Source organism: Eleutherodactylus coqui, chromosome 2 (genome assembly GCF_035609145.1).
Source record: "Eleutherodactylus coqui strain aEleCoq1 chromosome 2, aEleCoq1.hap1, whole genome shotgun sequence".
Classification (NCBI taxonomy): domain Eukaryota; kingdom Metazoa; phylum Chordata; class Amphibia; order Anura; family Eleutherodactylidae; genus Eleutherodactylus; species Eleutherodactylus coqui.
The window spans coordinates 328,266,142-328,286,536 of NC_089838.1; the positions used below are offsets into that span (position 1 = coordinate 328,266,142).

Below are 20,395 nucleotides of genomic sequence, written 5' to 3' on the forward strand. Positions count from 1 at the left end.
CGCTAACACTTGGGGGACAGGATAATGACACGCTGACACTTGGGGGACAGGATAATAACACGCTAACACTTGGGGGACAGGATAATGACACGCTGACACTTGGGGGACAGGATAATGACACTCTGACACTTGGGGGACAGGATAATGACACGCTGATACTTGGGGGACGGGATAATGACAGGCTGATACTTGGGGGACGGGATAATGACAGGCTGACACTTGGGGGACGGGATAATGACAGGCTGACACTTGGGGGACGGGATAATGACACGCTGATACTTGGGGTACAGGATAATGACACTCTGACACTTGGGGGACGGGATAATGACACGCTGACACTTGGGGGACGGGATAATGACACGCTGATACTTGGGGTACAGGATAATGACACTCTGACACTTGGGGGATGGGATAATGACAGGCTGATACTTGGGGGACGGGATAATGACATGCTGACACTTGGGGGACGGGATAATGACACGCTAACACTTGGGGGACGGGATAATGACAGGCTGATACTTGGGGGACGGGATAATGACACGCTGACACCTGGGGGACGGGATAATGACACGCTAACACTTGGGGGACGGGATAATGACATGCTGATACTTGGGGGACGGGATAATGACATGCGGACACTTGGGGTACAGGATAATGACAGGCTGATACTTGGGGGATGGGATAATGACACGCTGATACTTGGGGGACAGGATAATGACACGCTGACACTTGGGGGACGGGATAATGACACGCTGACACTTGGGGGACAGGATAATGACAGGCTGATACTTGGGGGACGGGATAATGACACGCTGACACTTGGGGACAGAATAATGACACGCTGATACTTGGGGGACGGGATAATGACAGGCTGATACTTGGGGGACGGGATAATGACACGCTGATACTTGGGGGACAGGATAATGACAGGCTGATACTTGGGGGACGGGATAATGACAGGCTGATACTTGGGGGACAGGATAATGACACGCTGACACTTGGGGGACGGGATAATGACACGCTGACACCTGGGGGACAGGATAATGACAGGCTGATACTTGGGGGACGGGATAATGACATGCTGATACTTGGGGGACGGGATAATGACATGCGGACACTTGGGGTACAGGATAATGACAGGCTGATACTTGGGGGATGGGATAATGACACGCTGATACTTGGGGGACAGGATAATGACACGCTGACACTTGGGGGACGGGATAATGACACGCTGACACTTGGGGGACAGGATAATGACAGGCTGATACTTGGGGGACGGGATAATGACACGCTGACACTTGGGGACAGAATAATGACACGCTGATACTTGGGGGACGGGATAATGACAGGCTGATACTTGGGGGACGGGATAATGACACGCTGATACTTGGGGGACAGGATAATGACAGGCTGATACTTGGGGGACGGGATAATGACAGGCTGATACTTGGGGGACAGGATAATGACACGCTGACACTTGGGGGACGGGATAATGACACGCTGACACCTGGGGGACAGGATAATGACAGGCTGATACTTGGGGGACGGGATAATGACAGGCTGATACTTGGGGGACAGGATAATGACACGCTGACACTTGGGGGACGGGATAATGACACGCTGACACTTGGGGGACAGGATAATGACACACTGACACTTGAGGGACGGGATAATGACACGCTGACACTTGTAGGACGGGATAATGACACGCTGACACTTGGGGGACGGGATAATGACACGCTGATACTTGGGGGACGGGATAATGACACGCTGACACTTGGGGGACCAGATAATGACACGCTGATACCTGGGGGGCGGGATAATGACACGCCGATACTTGGGGGACGGGATAATGACACGCTGATACTTGTGGGATAGGATAATGACACGCTGATACTTGGGAGACGGGATAATGACAAGCTGATACTTGGGGGACGAGATAATGACACGCTGATACTTGTGGGATAGGATAATGACACGCTGATACTTGTGGGATAGGATAATGACACGCTGATACTTGTGGGATAGGATAATGACACGCTGATACTTGGGGGATGGGATAATGACACGCTGATACTTGGGGGATGGGATAATGACACGCTGATACTTGGGGGATGAGATAATGACACGCTGACACTTGGGGGACGGGATAATGACACGCTGATCCTTGGGGGACGGGATAATGACACGCTGACACTTGGGGGGCGGGATAATGACACCCTGATACTTGGGGGGCGGGATAATGACACGCTGACACTTGGGGGGCGGGATAATGACACGCTGACACTTGGGGGGCGGGATAATGACACGCTGACACTTGGGGGGCGGGATAATGACACGCTGACACTTGGGGGTTGGGATAATGACACGCTGACACTTGGGGGTTGGGATAATGACACGCTGACACTTGGGGGGCGGGATAATGACACGCTGACACTTGGGGGGCGGGATAATGACACGCTGACACTTGGGGGACGGGATAATGACACGCTGACACTTGGGGGACAGGATAATGACAGGCTGATACTTGGGGGACGGGATAATGACACGCTGATACTTGGGGGACAGGATAATGACACGCTGACACTTGGGGACGGGATAATGACACGCTGACACTTGGGGGACGGGATAATGACACGCTGACACTTGGGGGACGGGATAATGACACGCTGACACTTGGGGGACGGAATAATGACACGCTGATACTTGGGGGACGGGATAATGACACGCTGATACTTGGGGGACGGGATAATGACACGCTGACACTTGGGGGACGGAATAATGACACGCTGATACTTGGGGGACGGGATAATGACACGCTGATACTTGGGGGGCGGGATAATGACACGCTGATACTTGGGGGACGGGATAATGACACGCTGATACTTGTGGGATAGGATAATGACACGCTGATACTTGGGAGACGGGATAATGACACGCTGATACTTGGGGGATGAGATAATGACACGCTGACACTTGGGGGACGAGATAATGACACGCTGATACTTGTGGTAAATAGGATAATGACACGCTGATACTTGTGGGATAGGATAATGACACGCTGATACTTGGGGGGCGGGATAATGACACGGTGATACTTGGGGGATGAGATAATGACACGCTGACACTTGGGGGACGAGATAATGACACGCTGATCCTTGGGGGACGGGATAATGACACGCTGATACTTGGGGGGCGGGATAATGACACGCTGATACTTGGGGGGCAGGATAATGACACGATGATACTTGGGGGGCGGGATAATGACACGCTGACACTTGGGGGGCGGGATAATGACACGCTGACACTTGGGGGGCGGGATAATGACACGCTGACACTTGGGGGTTGGGATAATGACACGCTGACACTTGGGGGTTGGGATAATGACACGCTGACACTTGGGGGTTGGGATAATGACACGCTGACACTTGGGGGCGGGATAATGACACGCTGACACTTGGGGGGCGGGATAATGACACGCTGACACTTGGGGGGCGGGATAATGACACGCTGACACTTGGGGGGCGGGATAATGACACGCTGACACTTGGGGGGCGGGATAATGACACGCTGACACTTGGGGGGCGGGATAATGACACGCTGACACTTGGGGGACGGGATAATGACACGCTGATACTTGGGGGACAGGATAATGACACGCTGTCACTCGGGGGACGGGATAATGACACGCTGACACTTGGGGGACGGGATAATGACACGCTGACACTTGGGGGACGGGATAATGACACGCTGATATTTGGGGGACGGGATAATGACACGCTGACACTTGGGGGATAGGATAATGACACGCTGACACCTGGGGGACGGGATAATAACACGCTGACACTTGGGGGACAGGATAATGACACGCTGACACTTGGGGGACGGGATAATGACACGCTGACACCTGGGGGACGGGATAATGACACGCTTACACTTGGGGGACAGGATAATGACACGCTGACACTTGGGGGACGGGATAATGACACGCTGACACCTGGGGGACGGGATAATAACACGCTGACACTTGGGGGACGGGATAATGACACGCTGACACCTGGGGGACGGGATAATAACACGCTGACACTTGGGGGATGGGATAATGACACGCTGACACCTGGGGGACGGGATAATGACACGCTGACACCTGGGGGACGGGATAATGACACGCTGAGACCTGGGGGACGGGATAATAACACGCTGACACTTGGGGGACGGGATAATGACACACTGACGGTCTGCATGATCTGTATACTTTCCACCCCCCTATACCTGTGGTGCATCTCTGCTGCCCTCATATACTGCTCCTTCCATGCGGTGCAGCACTGTATAGCGTCTTGTATCACCTGACGACTTGATATGATGTAACCATCAAAGATCCGATCTAACGACATTTCTCGGCTGCACAGTCGGATTAGTTCATTGCTTATCTGTGAAGACAAGGAGCGGCCGTCACCTTCCACATACAGCAGGGGCCCGGGTCACTGGGGCCAGTAACATGCAGGTCACATCCAGCCCCATCAGCACTATATGGCATCTGGAGAGCGCGCCACTGGCTACTTCCAGCTGCTGGACGGACTTGTCAATCGGCCATGCTGAAGGGTTTTGTAGATGAGGAGAACCATGGTCAAATACTTTACCTACTTTTTCTAAATTAACAGTGAAGGGGGGAGGGGATTGGGATGTGTATAATGGGGGGTTGTGTATAATGGGGGGTTGTGATGTGTATAATGGGGGTGAGATGTGTATAATAGGGGGGTTGGGATGTGTATAATGGGGGTGGGGATGTGTATAATAGGGGGGTTGGGATGTGTATAATGGGGGTGGAGATGTGTATAATGCGGGGGTTGGGATGTGTATAATGGGGTGGTGATGTGTATAATGGGGGGGTTGTGATGTGTACAATGGGGGTGGGTTTGTGATGTGTATAATGGGGGTGGGATGTGTGTAATGGGGGGGATTGGGATGTGTATAATGGGGGGGATTGGGATGTGTATAATGGGGTGGGGATGTGTATAATGGGGAGGTTGTGATGAGTATAATGGGGGTGGAGATGCATATAATGGGGGGTTGTGATGTGTATAATGAGGTGGGGATGTCTATAATGGGGGGGTTGGGATGTGTATAATGGGGGGTTGTGATGTGTATAATGGGGGGGTTGTGATGTATATAATGGGGGGGTTGGGATGTGTATAATGGGGGTGGGATGTGTATAATGGGGGGATTGGGATGTGTATAATGGGGGGGATTGGGATGTGTATAATGGGGTGGGGATGTGTATAATGGGGAGGTTGTGATGAGTATAATGGGGGTGGAGATGCATATAATGGGGGGTTGTGATGTGTATAATGAGGTGGGGATGTCTATAATGGGGGGGTTGGGATGTGTATAATGGGGGGTTGTGATGTGTATAATGGGGGGGTTGTGATGTGTATAATGGGGGGGGGGGTTTGTGATGTGTATAATGGGGGGGATTGAATGCGTATAATGGGGATGGGGATATGTATAATGGGGGGGTTGGGATGTGTATAATGGGGGGGATTGGGATGTGTATAATGGGGTGGGGATGTGTATAATGGGGAGGTTGTGATGAGTATAATGGGGGTGGAGATGCATATAATGGGGGGTTGTGATGTGTATAATGAGGTGGGGATGTCTATAATGGGGGGGTTGGGATGTGTATAATGGGGGGTTGTGATGTGTATAATGGGGGGGTTGTGATGTATATAATGGGGGGGTTGGGATGTGTATAATGGGGGTGGGGATGTCTATAATGGGGGTGGGGATGTGATGTGTATAATGGGGGGGGTTGTGATGTGTATAATGGGGGGGATTGAATGTGTATAATGGGGATGGGGATATGTATAATGGGGGGGTTGGGATGTGTATAATAGGGGGGTTGGAATGTGTATAATGGGGGGGATTGGGATGTGTATAATGGGGGGGTTGGGAGGTGTATAATGGGGGGTATTGGGATGTGTATAATAGGGGGGTTGGAATGTGTATAATGGGGGGGATTGGGATGTGTATAATGGGGTGGGGATGTGTATAATGGGGGGGTTGTGATGTGTATAATGGGGGTGGAGATGTATATAATGGGGGGTTGTGATGTGTATAATGAGGTGGGGATGTCTATAATGGGGGGGGTTGGGATGTGTATAATGGGGGGGTTGGGATGTGTATAAATAATGGGGGGGATTGAATGTGTATAATGGGGGTGGGGATATGTATAATGGGGGGGTTGGGATGTGTATAATGGGGGGGTTTGGATGTGTATAATGGGGGTGGGGGTAGGGATGTGTAATGGGGGGATGTCTAAATAGGGGTTGGGATGTGTATAATGGGGGGGATTGGGATGTGTATAATGGGGGGATTGGGATGTGTATAATAGCGGGATTGGGATGTGTATAATGGGGGGGGGATTGGGATGTGTATAATGGGGGGGTTGGGATGTGTATAAAGGGGGGGTGGGATGTGTATAATGGGGGGGATTGGGATGTGTATAATAAGGGGGATTGGGATGTTTATAATGGGGGTGGGGATTAGGATGTTTATAATGGGGGGTGGGGAATGGGGTGTTTATAATGGGGGGGGATTCGGATGTGTATAATGGGGGGGATTGGGAGGTTTATAATGGGGGGTGGGGATTAGGATGTTTATAATGGGAGGTGGGGATTAGGATGTTTATAATGGGGGGATTGGGATGTGTATAACAGGGGGGGGGGTTGGGATGTGTAAAATGGGGGGGGTTTGGGAGGTGTATAATGGAGGTGGGGGGTGGGATGTGTATAAGGAGGGGGGATGTGTATAATGGGGGTGGGGGTTGGGATGTGTATAATGGGGGGGGTTGGGATGTGTATAATGGGGGGGATTGGGATGTGTATAATGGGGAGGGATTGGGATGTGTATAATGGGGGGGGGATTGGGAAGTGTATAATGGGGGGGTTGGGAAGTTTATAATGGGAGGGTGGGATGTGTATAATGGGGGTGGGGGTTGGGATGTGTACAATGGGGGGGATTGGGATGTTTATAATGGGGGGGTTGTGATGTGTATAATAGGGGGGATTGGGATGTTTATAATGGGGGGTGGGGATTAGGATGTTTATAATAGGGGGGATTGGGATGTGTATAATGGGGGAATTGGGATGTTTATAATGGGGGTGGGGATTAGGATGTTTATAAGGGGGGTGGGCATTAGGATGTTTATAATGCGGGGGGGGGGGGATTGGGATGTGTATAATGGGGGGATTGGGATGTTTATAATGGGGGGTGGAGATTAGGATGTTTATAATGGGGGGTTGGGATGTGTATAATGGGGGGGGATGTGTATAATGGGGGGGGTTGGGATGTGTATAATGGGGGGGTTGGGATGTGTATGATGGGGGTGGGGGTTGGGATGTCTATAATGGGGGGGTTGGGATGTGTATAATGGGGGGGATTGGGATGTGTATAATGGGGGTGGGGGGATGTGTATAATGGGGGTGTGGATTGGGATGTGTATAATGGGGGTGTGGGTTGGGATGTGTATAATGGGGGGGTTGGGATGTATATAATGGGGGTGGGGATTGGAATGTGTATAATGGGGGTGGGGATTGGGATGTGTATAATGGGGGGATTGGGATTTGTATAATGGGGGGGATTGGGATGTGTATAATAGGGGGGATTGGGATGTTTATAATGGGGGTGGGGATTAGGATGTTTATAATGGGGGGTGGAAATTGGGATGTTTATAATGGGGGGGATTGGGATGTGTATAATGGGGGGATTGGGATGTTTATAATGGGGGCTGGGGATTAGGATGCTTATAATGTGGGGGGAAATTAGGATGTTTATAATGGGGGGGATTGGGATGTGTATAATGGGGGGGTTGGGATGTGTATAAAGGGGGTGGGATGTGTATAATGGGGGGGGGATGTGTATAATGGGGTGGGGGTTGGGATGTGTATAATGGGGGGGGGTTGGGATGTGTATAATGGGGGTGGGGATTGGGATGTGTATAATGGGGAGGGATTGGGATGTGTATAATGGGGGGGGATTGGGAAGTGTATAATGGGGGGGGGGGTTGGGATGTTTATAATGGGGGGATTGGGATGTTTATAATGGGGGGTATTGGGATGTTTATAATGGGGTGGTTGTGATGTGTATAATGAGGGGGGGATTGGGATGTTTATAATGGGGGTGGGGATTAGGATGTTTATAATGGGGTGTGGGGATTAGGATGTTTATAATGGGGGGGATTGGGATGTGTATAATGGGGGGATTGGGATGTTTATAATGGGGGATGGGAATTAGGATGTTTATAATGGGGGGTGGGGATTAGGATGTTTATAATGGGGGGGATTGGGATGTGCATAATGGGGGGGATTGGGATGTGTATAATGGGGGGGATTGGGATGTGTATAATTGGGGGGAATTTGTTTGTGTACAATGGGGGGATTGGGATGTGTATAATTGGGGGTGGGGATTGGGATGTGTATAATGGGGGGGGATTGGTATGTATATAATGGGGGGTTGGGATGTGTATAATGGTGGGGATTGGGATGTGTATAATGGGGAGGGATTGGGATGTGTATAATGGGGGGGGATTGGGAAGTGTATAATAGGGGGGGATTGGGAAGTGTATAATGGGGGGGGGTTGGGATGTTTATAATGGGGGGATTGGGATGTTTATAATGGGGGGTATTGGGATGTTTATAATGGGGTGGTTGTGATGTGTATAATGAGGGGGGGATTGGGATGTTTATAATGGGGGTGGGGATTAGGATGTTTATAATGGGGTGTGGGGATTAGGATGTTTATAATGGGGGGGATTGGGATGTGTATAATGGGGGGATTGGGATGTTTATAATGGGGGATGGGAATTAGGATGTTTATAATGGGGGGTGGGGATTAGGATGTTTATAATGGGGGGGATTGGGATGTGCATAATGGGGGGGATTGGGATGTGTATAATGGGGGGGATTGGGATGTGTATAATTGGGGGGAATTTGTTTGTGTACAATGGGGGGATTGGGATGTGTATAATTGGGGGTGGGGATTGGGATGTGTATAATGGGGGGGATTGGTATGTATATAATGGGGGGTTGGGATGTGTATAATGGTGGGGATTGTGATGTGCATAACGGGGGGATTGTGATATGTATAATGGGGAGGGTTTTGGTATGTGTATAAAGGGGGGGGGATCGTGATATGTATAATGGGTGGATTGGGATGTGTATAAGGGGAAGGTTGGGATGTGTAAAATTGGGGGGGGTTAGGATGTGTATAATGGGGGTGGGGGGTGGGATGTGTATAATGGGGGGTTGGGATGTGTATAATGGGGGTGGGGGATGGGATATGTATAATGGGGGGGATGTGTAAAATGGTGTGGAGTTGGGATGTGTATAATGGGGGGGATTGGGATGTGTATAATGGGGGGTTCGGATGTGTATAATAGGGGGGATTGGGATGTTTATAATGGGGGGGATTGGGATGTTTATAATGGTGGGTGGGGATTATGATGTTTATAATGGGGGGTGGGGATTAGGATGTTTATAATGGACGGGATTGGGATGTGTATAATTGGGGGGCATTTGGTTGTGTACAATGGGGGGATTGAGATGTGTATAATGGGGGGTGGAGATTGGGATGTGTATAATGGGGGGTGGAGATTGGGATGTGTATAATGGGGGGGGTTATGATGTGTATAATGTGGAGAGTTTTGGTATGTGTATAAAGGGGGGGGGGGAATTGTGATGTGTATAATGGGGGGATTGGAATGTGTATAATGGGGGGGATTGGGATGTGTATAATGGGGGGTTCGGATGTGTATAATAGGGGGGATTGGGATGTTTATAATGGGGGGGATTGGGATGTTTATAATGGTGGGTGGGGATTATGATGTTTATAATGGGGGGTGGGGATTAGGATGTTTATAATGGACGGGATTGGGATGTGTATAATTGGGGGGAATTTGGTTGTGTACAATGGGGGGATTGAGATGTGTATAATGGGGGGTGGAGAGGGATGTGTATAATGGGGGGTTGGGATGTGTATAATGGGGGGGATTGGGATGTGTATAATGGGGGGTTCGGATGTGTATAATAGGGGGGATTGGGATGTTTATAATGGGGGGTGGGGATTAGGATGTTTATAATGGGGGGGATTGGGATGTGTATAATGGGGGGGATTGGGATGTTTATAATGGTGGGTGGGGATTATGATGTTTATAATGGGGGGTGGGGATTAGGATGTTTATAATGGACGGGATTGGGATGTGTATAATTGGGGGGCATTTGGTTGTGTACAATGGGGGGATTGAGATGTGTATAATGGGGGGTGGAGATTGGGATGTGTATAATGGGGGGTGGAGATTGGGATGTGTATAATGGGGGGGGTTATGATGTGTATAATGTGGAGAGTTTTGGTATGTGTATAAAGGGGGGGGGGGAATTGTGATGTGTATAATGGGGGGATTGGAATGTGTATAATGGGGGGGGTTGGGATGTGTATAACGGGGGTGGGATGTGTATAACGGGGGTGGGGGTTGGGATGTGTATAACGGGGGGGGGGGTTGGGATGTGTATAATGGGGGGGGGGGATTGGGATGTGTATAATGGGGGGGGTTGGTATGTGCATAATGCGGGGGTGTGTATAATGGGGGGTTGTGATGTGTATAATGGGGGTGGGGATGTCTATAATGGGGGGTTGGGATGTGTATAATGTGGGGTTGTGATGTGTATAATGGGGAGGATTGAATGTGTATAATGGGGGTGGGGATATGTATAATGGGGGGTTGGTATGTGTATAATGGGGGGGTTGGGATGTGTATAGTGGGGGGGTGTCTATAATGGGGGGGTTGGGATGTGTATAATGGGGGTGGGGGGTGGGATGTGTATAATGGGCGTGGGGGTTGGGATGTGTATAATGGGGGGGTTGGGATGTGTATAATGGGGGTGGGGATTGGGATGTGTATAATGGGGGGGATTGGGATGTGTATAATGGGGAGGGATTGGGATGTGTATAATGGGGGGGTTATGATGTGTATAATGTGGAGAGTTTTGGGATGTGTATAAGGGGGGGGGGGAATTGTGATGTGTATAATGGGGGGATTGGAATGTGTATAATGGGGGGGGTTGGGATGTGTATAATGGGGGTGGGGGTGGGATATGTATAACGGGGGTGCGGGTTGGGATGTGTATAATGGGGGGGGGTTGGGATGTGTATAATGGTGGTGGGGATTGGGATGTGTATAATGGGGGGTGGGGATTTGGATGTGTATAATGGGGGGGTTGGTATGTGCATAATGCGGGGGATGGGATGTGTATAATGGGGTGGGGATGTGTATAATGGGGGTGGGGATGTGTATAATGGGGGGTTGTGTATAATGGGGGGTTGTGATGTGTATAATGGGGGTGGGGATGTCTATAATGGGGGGTTGGGATGTTTATAATGTGGGGTTGTGATGTGTATAATGGGGGGGATTGAATGTGTATAATGGGGGTGGGGATATGTATAATGGGGGGTTGGTATGTGTATAATGGGGGGGTTGGGATGTGTATAGTAGGGGGGTGTCTATAATGGGGGGGGTGGGATGTGTATAATAGGGGTGGGGGGTGGGATGTGTATAATGGGGGGGTTGGGATGTGTATAATGGCGGGGTTGGGATGTGTATAATAGGGAGGTTGGGATGTGTATAATGGGGGGGATTGGGATGTGTATAAAGGGGGGGGGGAATCGTGATGTGTATAATGCGGGGATTGGGATGTGTATAATGGGGGGGTTGGGATGTGTAAAATTGGGGTGGGATGTGTATAATGGGGTGGAGGTTGGGATGTGTATAATGGGGGGGTTGGGATGTGTAAAATGGGGGGGTTGGGATGTGTATAATGGGGGGGTTTGGGATGTGTATAATGGTGGGGTTTGGGATGTGTATAATGGGGGGATTGGGATGTGTATAATGGGGGGGATTGGGATGTGTATAATGGGGGGGATTGATGTGTATAATGGGGGGGATTGGGATGTGTATAATGGGGTGGTGGGATGTGTATAATGGGGGGGATTGGGATGTTTATAATGGGGGGGGTTGTGATGTGTATATTAGGGGGGATTGGGATGTGTATAATGGTTGGGTTGGGATGTGTATAATAGGGGGATTGGGATGTGTATAATGGGGGGGATTGGGATGTGTATAATGGGGGGGATTGGGATGTGTATAATGGGGGGAGATTGGGATGTGTATAATGGGGGGAGATTGGGATGTGTATAATGGGGGGAGATTGGGATGTGTATAATGGGGGGGGATTGGGATGTGTATAATGGGGGGAAATTGGTATGTGTATAATGGGGGGAGATTGGGATGTGTATAATGGGGGGAGATTGGGATGTGTATAATGCGGGGGTTGGGATGTGTATAATATGGGGGTTGGGATGTGTATAATAGGGAGGTTGGGATGTGTATAATGGGGGGGGATTGGGATGTGTATAATGGCGGGGGGGAACCGTGATGTGTATAATGGGGGGGAGAATTGTGATGTGTATAATGGGGGGGTTGGGATGTGTATAATGGGGGGATTGGGATGTGTATAATGGGGGGATTGGGATGTGTATAATGGGGGGATTGGTATGTATATAATGGGGGGATTGGGATGTGTATAATGGAAGAATTGGGATTAGAGATGCGCGAGCGTACTCGGAAAAGCACTACTCGCTCGAGTAATTTGCTTTATCCGAGTATCGCTGTGCTCGTCCCTGAAGATTCGGGTGCCGCTGCGGCTGACAGGTGAGTCGCAGCGGGGAGCAGGGGAGAGCGGGCGGGAGAGAGGGAGAGAAAGATCTCCCCTCCGTTCCTCCCCTGCTCTCCCCTGCAGCTCCCCGCTCCGTGCCGGCACCCGAATCTTCAGGGACGAGCACAGCGATACTCGGATGGGGCACATTACTCGAGCGAGTAGTGCTTTTCCGAGTACGCTCGCTCATCTCTAATTGGGATGTGTATAATGGGGGGGTTGGGATGCGTATAATGGGGGAGGATTGGGATGTGTATAATGGGGGGGAATCGTGATGTGTATAATGGGGGAGCGGATTGGGATGTGTATAATGGGGAGGGATTGGGGATGTGTATATTGGGAGGCATTGGGATGTGTATAATGGGGGGGTTGGGATGTGTATAATGGGGGGGAACTGTGATGTGTATAATAGGGGGATTGGGATGTGTATAATGGGGGGGGAATTGTGATGTGTATAATGGGGGGATTGTGATGTGTATAATGGGGGGGAATTCTGATGTGTATAATGGGGGGATTGGGATGTGTATAATGGGGGGGATTGGGATGTGTATAATGGGGGGATTGGGATGTGTATAATGGGGGGAATTGGGATGTGTATAATGGGGGGAGATTGGTATGTGTATAATGGGGGGAGATTGGTATGTGTATAATGGGGGGTTGGGATGTGCATAATAGGGGGGTTGGAATGTGTATAATAGGAAGGTTGGGATGTGTATAATGGGGGGGATTGGGAGGTGTATAATGGGGGGTATTGGGATGTGTATAATGGGCGGGATTGGGATGTGTTTAATGGGCGGGATTGGGATGTGTTTAATGGGCGGGATTGGGATGTGTTTAATGGGGAGGATTGGGATGTGTATAATGGGGGGGATTGGGATGTGTATAATGGGGGGGATTGGGATGTGTATAATGGGGGGGATTGGGATGTGTATAATGGGCGGGGATTGGGAGGTGTATAATGGGGGGGATTGTGGTGTATATAATGGGGGGGATTGGCGGTGTGTATAAATATAGAACTACCGCTTCCTGCTTCTTACTTTCCGGAAAAGTGAGGTAAGGCGTTCGCGGGTGTTGTAGTAGGGCGAGTTGACCCAGATGATGCGAACAAGGCTGAGGAGATGAGGAAGCTTGTCAGGGATCTCTTTGATCTTGAGAGACATTAAGTCTTCAAATGGTTGTTTTAGAAGGGACAGGAAACTAAGGTTGGACTGTGCCTGAACGGAGCCGTCCTATAAGAGAAGAAACGCACATCAGAGGTCAGATTTAGGCACATTTAAGCGGTTAAGCAGCCACAATCGGAGCTGTCTCTCATCGTGGCTGCTGCAAGCGGCTTCTACAAACCGCTGATAACCGATGTGAAGCGATCTCAGCTTCGGTTTGCACCTCGGTTTGATGGCTAAAACATCATCAGGAACCTTTTGGTACCCATTGCTAGTAGTGTTCCCCAACCTGTAGCTCTCTATATATTGCAGAACTACAAGTTCCATCATGCTTCGAGAGTCTGCAGAGCTGGGAGATTCTGCTGCCCTAGGAAGAGCGGCCCAAGCAGAAAACTTTTTTAGCATTCCTCTGAAAAGTCCTATAATCCTGCACGCTGGCTGGGACATGTAGTTCTATAGACATCATCTCATTATCAGGGGTCTCACCTGGATCTGCTTGGACAACTTCTGAAATGGTCCTATATATGAGGACTTTGCCAGCTTGAGGATAAGCTCAATGTGTTGGACTCCCGGCTTGTCCAGCTGCGTGCCGATCCCCGACAGATCAACACACCGGTCTCTCCAGAACTCTATCTCCTCCAGCGGCCCCGAGCTCTCCCGCATCTCCACCGCTTCCTGCGCACTCAGGACCTCCTTAATCTGACGTGTCCAGTGCACCATGGAGGCTGTGAGAGAAGAAAGGAGGAGGGTCACCTATCCATAAAATATCCTACATAAGATCATAGATGGAACAGACAGATAGATAGACAGGTTGGTAGGTTATCAAAATTGTGGTTATTCACTATAGAAATAAGATGGCTGAGGGGAGACCTAATAACTATGTATGGATATATCAGCGGTCTTTACAGAGATCTCTCCCATCATCTATTATAAGAGGGCCTGTAACAAGGGGGCGCTCTAATAACTATGTATAGATATATCAGGGGACAATACAGAGATCTCTCCCATCTCCCATCATCTAGGCCTGTAACAAGCGGGCGCTCTAATAACTGTATAGATATATCAGGGGTCAGTACAGAGATCTCTCCCATCATCTATTATACCCAGGTCTGTAACAAGGGGGGTGCTCTAATAACTATGTATAAATATATCAGGGGACAATACAGAGATCTCTCCCATCATCTATTATACCCAGGACTGTAACAAGCGGGCGCTCTAATAACTATGTATAGATATATCAGGGGACAATACAGAGATCATCTATTATACCCAGGCCTGTAACAAGGGGCGCTCTAATAACTATTGTAGCAGAGCGAGAGGTGAAGTGAGGGACAGAAGGTATATATCACGGAGGTTATTAGCATCCGTGATGTAGATACGGTCTGTTCCTCACTCCAGTACGGAGTTCCACCTGAGCAGGGCAGGTGGTGGACATAAATTGGTGCAGCTGACATGTTCAGGGGGAGATGTCCTGTGTGAGCAGCAGAGGCTGAGCGTGAGAGCCCTGAGCTGGAGACACCGCACCACGCTGCTCGGAAGGTTTGCTGAGACTATGCCCTACTGAACTCTAAAAGACTTTTGTGTTACTATTGCTGGACTGCTGATTTAAAAAGGACTTTCCTTGCATGTTCTGTTATCTGGAGAATGTCAGTGCTTTATGTTATGTTCATCAAGTGTGAATAAAGACAAGACGCTCAGCATTTGGTCGTGGCGTAGTGTGTTTCCCCCTGCACTGCTACACTATGTACAAGAATATATCAGGGGTCAGCACAAAGATCTCTCCCATCATCTGTTTATACCCAGGACTGTAACAAGGGGGCGCTCTAATAACTATGTATAATATATCAGTGGTCAGGACAGAGATCTCTCCCATCATCTATTATACCCAGGACTGTAACAAGGGGGCACTCTAATAACTATGTATAAATATATCAGGGGTCAGTACAGAGATCTCTCCCATCCTCTGTTTATACCCAGGACTGTAACAAGGAGGCGCTCTAATACCTATTTACAGATATATCAGGGGTCAGTACAGAGATCTCTCCCATCCTCTGTTTATACCCAGGACTGTAACAAGGAGGCGCTCTAATACCTATTTACAGATATATCAGGGGTCAGTACAGAGATCTCTCCCATCATCTATTTATACCCAGGACTGTAACAAGGGGGCACTCTAATAACTATGCATAAATATATCAGTGGTCAGCACAAAGATCTCTCCCATCATCTGTTTATACCCAGGACTGTAACAAGGGGGCACTCTAATAACTATGCATAAATATATCAGTGGTCAGGACAGAGATCTCTCCCATCATCTGTTTATACCCAGGACTGTAACAAGGGGGCACTCTAATAACTATGCATAAATATATCAGTGGTCAGGACAGAGATCTCTCCCATCATCTGTTTATACCCAGGACTGTAACAAGGGGGCGCTCTAATAACTATGCATAAATATATCAGTGGTCAGGACAGAGATCTCTCCCATCATCTGTTTATACCAAGGACTGTAACAAGGGGGCACTCTAATAACTATGTATAAATATATCAGGGGTCAGTACAGAGATCTCTCCCATCCTCTGTTTATACCCAGGACTGTAACAAGGAGGCGCTCTAATACCTATTTACAGATATATCAGGGATCAGTACAGAGATCTCTCCCATCATCTATTTATACCCAGGACTGTAACAAGGGGGCACTCTAATAACTATGTATAAATATATCAGTGGTCAGTACAGAGATCTCTCCCATCATCTATTTATACCCAAGAGTGTAAGAAGGGGACGTTCGAATAATTATGTATAATACATCAGGCGTCAGTACAGAGATCACTCTCATCTATTTATACTCAGAACTGTAACAAGTGGGCGCTCTAATAACTATGTATAGATATATCAGGGGACAATAGAGAGATCTCTCCCATCATCTATTAATACCAGGACTGTAACAAGGGGAGGGCTCTAATGACTATGTATAGATATATGAGTAGTCGGCACAGAGATCTCTTCCATCATCTACTATACCCAGGACTGTAACTAGGGGGCGATCTAATAACAATGTATAGATATATCAGGGGTCAGTACAGAGATCTCTACCATCATCTATTATACCCAGGACTTAACACAGGAGGGCGTTCTAATAACTATGTATAGATATATCAGGAGTCAGTACAGACATTTTTCCCATCATCCATTATACCCAGGACTATAACTAGGGGGCGCTCTAATAACTATGTATAAATATATCAGGGGTTAGTACAGAGATCTCACCCATCATCTATTTAAACCCACGCCTGTAACAAGGGGCGCTCTAATAACTATGTATAGATAGATCAGGAGTCAGTACAGAGATCTCTCCCATCATCTATTTATACCCAAGAGTATAAGAAGGGGGTGATCTAATAACTATGTATAGATATATCAGGAGTTAGTGCTGAGATCTCTCCCATCATCTACTATACCCAGGACTGTAACCAGGGGGCGATCTTATAGCTATGTATAATATATCAGGGGTCAATACATAGATTTCTATCATCATCTATTTATACCCAGGACTGTAACAACGGGGTGGTCTAATAACTATGTATAGATATATCAGGGTCAGTACAGAGATCTCTCCTATCATCTATTATACCCAGGACTGTAACAACGGGGTGGTCTAATAACTATGTATAGATATATCAGGGGACAATACAGAGATCTCTCCCATCATCTATTTATACTCAGGACTGTAAGAAGGTGGTGCTCTAATAACTATGTATAGATATATCAGGGCTCAGTTCAGAGAACTCTCCCATCATCTATTTATACCCAAGCGTGTAACAAGGGGGCACTTTAATAACTATGTGTAGATATATCAGGAGTCAGGACAGAGATCTCTCCCATTATCTAATTATACCAAGGAATGTAACAACGTGGCGTCTTAATAACTATATATAAATATATCAGAGAACAATATAGAGATCTCACCCATCATCTATTTATACCCAGGAATGTAACAAGGGGCGCTCTAATAACTACGGTATGTATAGATATATCAGAAGTCAGTACAGAGATCTTTCCTATCATCTAATATACCCAGGACTAGGATTGTAACAAGGGGGTGCTTTCTACTTCTAGGGGAAATAAGGTTTTCTACACAACATAGAAGGGGGTTCTTTAATGTAAGAGCAGTGAGACAATGGAACGCTCTGCTGAGGACGTGGTGAATAAGTAATAGTCACTGATTACTTCAGAAGGGTCGGTGATTCGGGGATAATTCTGTTTGCCAGATCGGAATCAGGAGGTATTTTTTCCCCTGAAATGAGGAAAATTGGCTTCTACCTCATTGGGGTTTTTTTGGCCTTCCTCTGGATCAACAGTGCAGGATAATAAGCTGAACTGGATGGACATATGTCGTTTTTCAGCCTTACATACTATGTTATTAACTTATATCTATCTATATGAGATAGTTAGATGTGATGGATAGATATATTAGATTGACAGATATGAGTTAGATCACATTAAATGGAGAGATATCAAAGTTATCCATCATATCCAGCTAGATAGATATTAGATAGAGAGATCTACCTGTCTAATATCACATCCACCTATCTAATATCTATTCATCTAATATCTAACAATCTCAAGTAGGTAGGTAGTTAGACAGACAGATATGCAATCTATCTAATATGTGCCTTAACATGTCCTGTGTCGGTTTGTAACCAAATACTGCCACCATGTGGTTGGATGACCGCGTACACCCTATAGCATTTATATATATATGATCCAATAGAGGGGGACTTGCCTCCTAATTGTTTACACTGTCGAAGACACTGTGGCTGCACTCACCAGCCGGGTGGTGGGGATTTAGGGTGAACGATGCCACGCTACCCACTCACAGTGAGTGCCCACATTGAAGCGCTATGCAAAAATGTGGGCGCCACCAAGCGGGAAAGGGGTTGCTAACCTTTTTCTATGTCCAGCGGTTCCTGTTGAATTTAGCGCCCACATGGAAATGCAGTACAGGAATGATGCGGGCACTAACAAGAACAAGGGGGTCCATGCTTAGCGGCTGCTGTGCAAAGCGGTCCCAAGCAGGATCAGTGGCAGTGACAAGATCTCTGCCCGATGCATTTTCAGAGAGAGTGCCCCTCCTGGGACGGGCTGTCTACTAGTATTTCATATCTGTCCATCCATATACTCACTCTCCAGCCGCTGCACCAGCTCCTTGTCATTCACAGCCTCCTCAGCCTTCATGTGCATGGCTTCAATGGGGATGTAGAGGACCGTATGTCCCTGCAGCTTGTACCTAGTGTCTGGTGGCAACAGAAGAAGTCAGGGAAGATATAGAAACTCTCACAGTGAAATTCCATAAGATCAGCATCAGGGGCGTAACTAAAGGCTCAGGGGCCCTGATGCAAAACGTGAGCTGGGGTCCCCCCTCTATTTGTATCTGTACCCGTACCCATACCTAAACCATGCTGCACAGAGACATAACTTGAAGCTCCCGGGCCCCGATGCAAAACCTGTAACAGGGTCCCCAACTGTAATGCTTTATTCATAGTACTGGGCTCCCTATATGGAGAAGAGAGGCCTTATGGGCCCCCTAAGGCTCCAGGGCCCGGGTGCAACCACATCCCCTGCATCCTCTATAGTTACGCCCATGATCAGCATCCAATAATCCAGAACTACAGCATGTGAAGATCCCACACCAGCAGAAACTTTATCCAAAATTTACAAATAATTTTCCGAACGGTCAGAATCCTTATCGGAGATCGCTCATAGTCTGAAAATCCGTTAGTCCAGCAACATGCTAGTACCAAGGACACAGTTTATTCGTGGTCTCTCAGGGCTACCTGTGAGCGCTGCCAGGAAGCGATGGACATGAGCCAAGAAGTCATTGCGGATGCTCTCCGGCCAGCTGGAGTCACTGAAGATGTAAGGGGCGTAGATGCCGTTCATGAGCCGGAGCAGCGCTACCATGTAGGACCCCCGCAGTAATCCGAACTGCAGGTTGTCTTCCAGGTTGTCGGGGGTCAGAGGGACGCGCTCCTTCCTGATGAAGTACATTAGCTGCTCCACGTTCTGGAAGAGGAATGACAGGTTAATATGTGACGACGTGACATCCAAGGAGGCAGCGGCTAAAGTTACCCACCTGTGTCGGCATATTGGGCTCTACGTGCAAACCGCTGTGAGGGTCTAAATACACAGACAGGGTCTCCTGTGTGACATCCGATGCAAACCGATCCAAGGAGGCATCCAGCTCAGCCGTCCACATGTCGGCGGTCAGGCGGCTCAGGACAATCTTCTGCTTCAAATTAGGTTTCTTAAGTGATAATGAGATAGAAGAAGACAGTACTGGTCAATACAGCAGAATGATACAGTTATTAGAGCGCCCCCTTCTTACACTCTTGGGTAGTATGCAGCGGCACGTTACCTAGGTATGTGTTGTATTATACAGTGGTATTACTTGGCGTATCAGGAATATTA

The 20,395-nt window shown here is 48.4% G+C and overlaps 1 protein-coding gene across 1 annotated transcript in view; it reads right to left on the minus strand.

The window, feature by feature from the left end:
• Positions 1-20,395, minus strand: part of DNAH2 (dynein axonemal heavy chain 2) — a 194,374-nt gene that overhangs the window by 143,882 nt on the left and 30,097 nt on the right. Inside the window, exons 4-9 of the mRNA XM_066593827.1 lie at positions 20,061-20,231; positions 19,762-19,990; positions 19,111-19,221; positions 14,411-14,649; positions 13,802-13,993; positions 4,273-4,430 (exon numbers count right to left, since the gene is read on the minus strand). Of these exons, the coding sequence (XP_066449924.1) occupies positions 4,273-4,430; positions 13,802-13,993; positions 14,411-14,649; positions 19,111-19,221; positions 19,762-19,990; positions 20,061-20,231 (1,100 nt within the window). The remainder of the gene's footprint in view (positions 1-4,272; positions 4,431-13,801; positions 13,994-14,410; positions 14,650-19,110; positions 19,222-19,761; positions 19,991-20,060; positions 20,232-20,395) is intronic.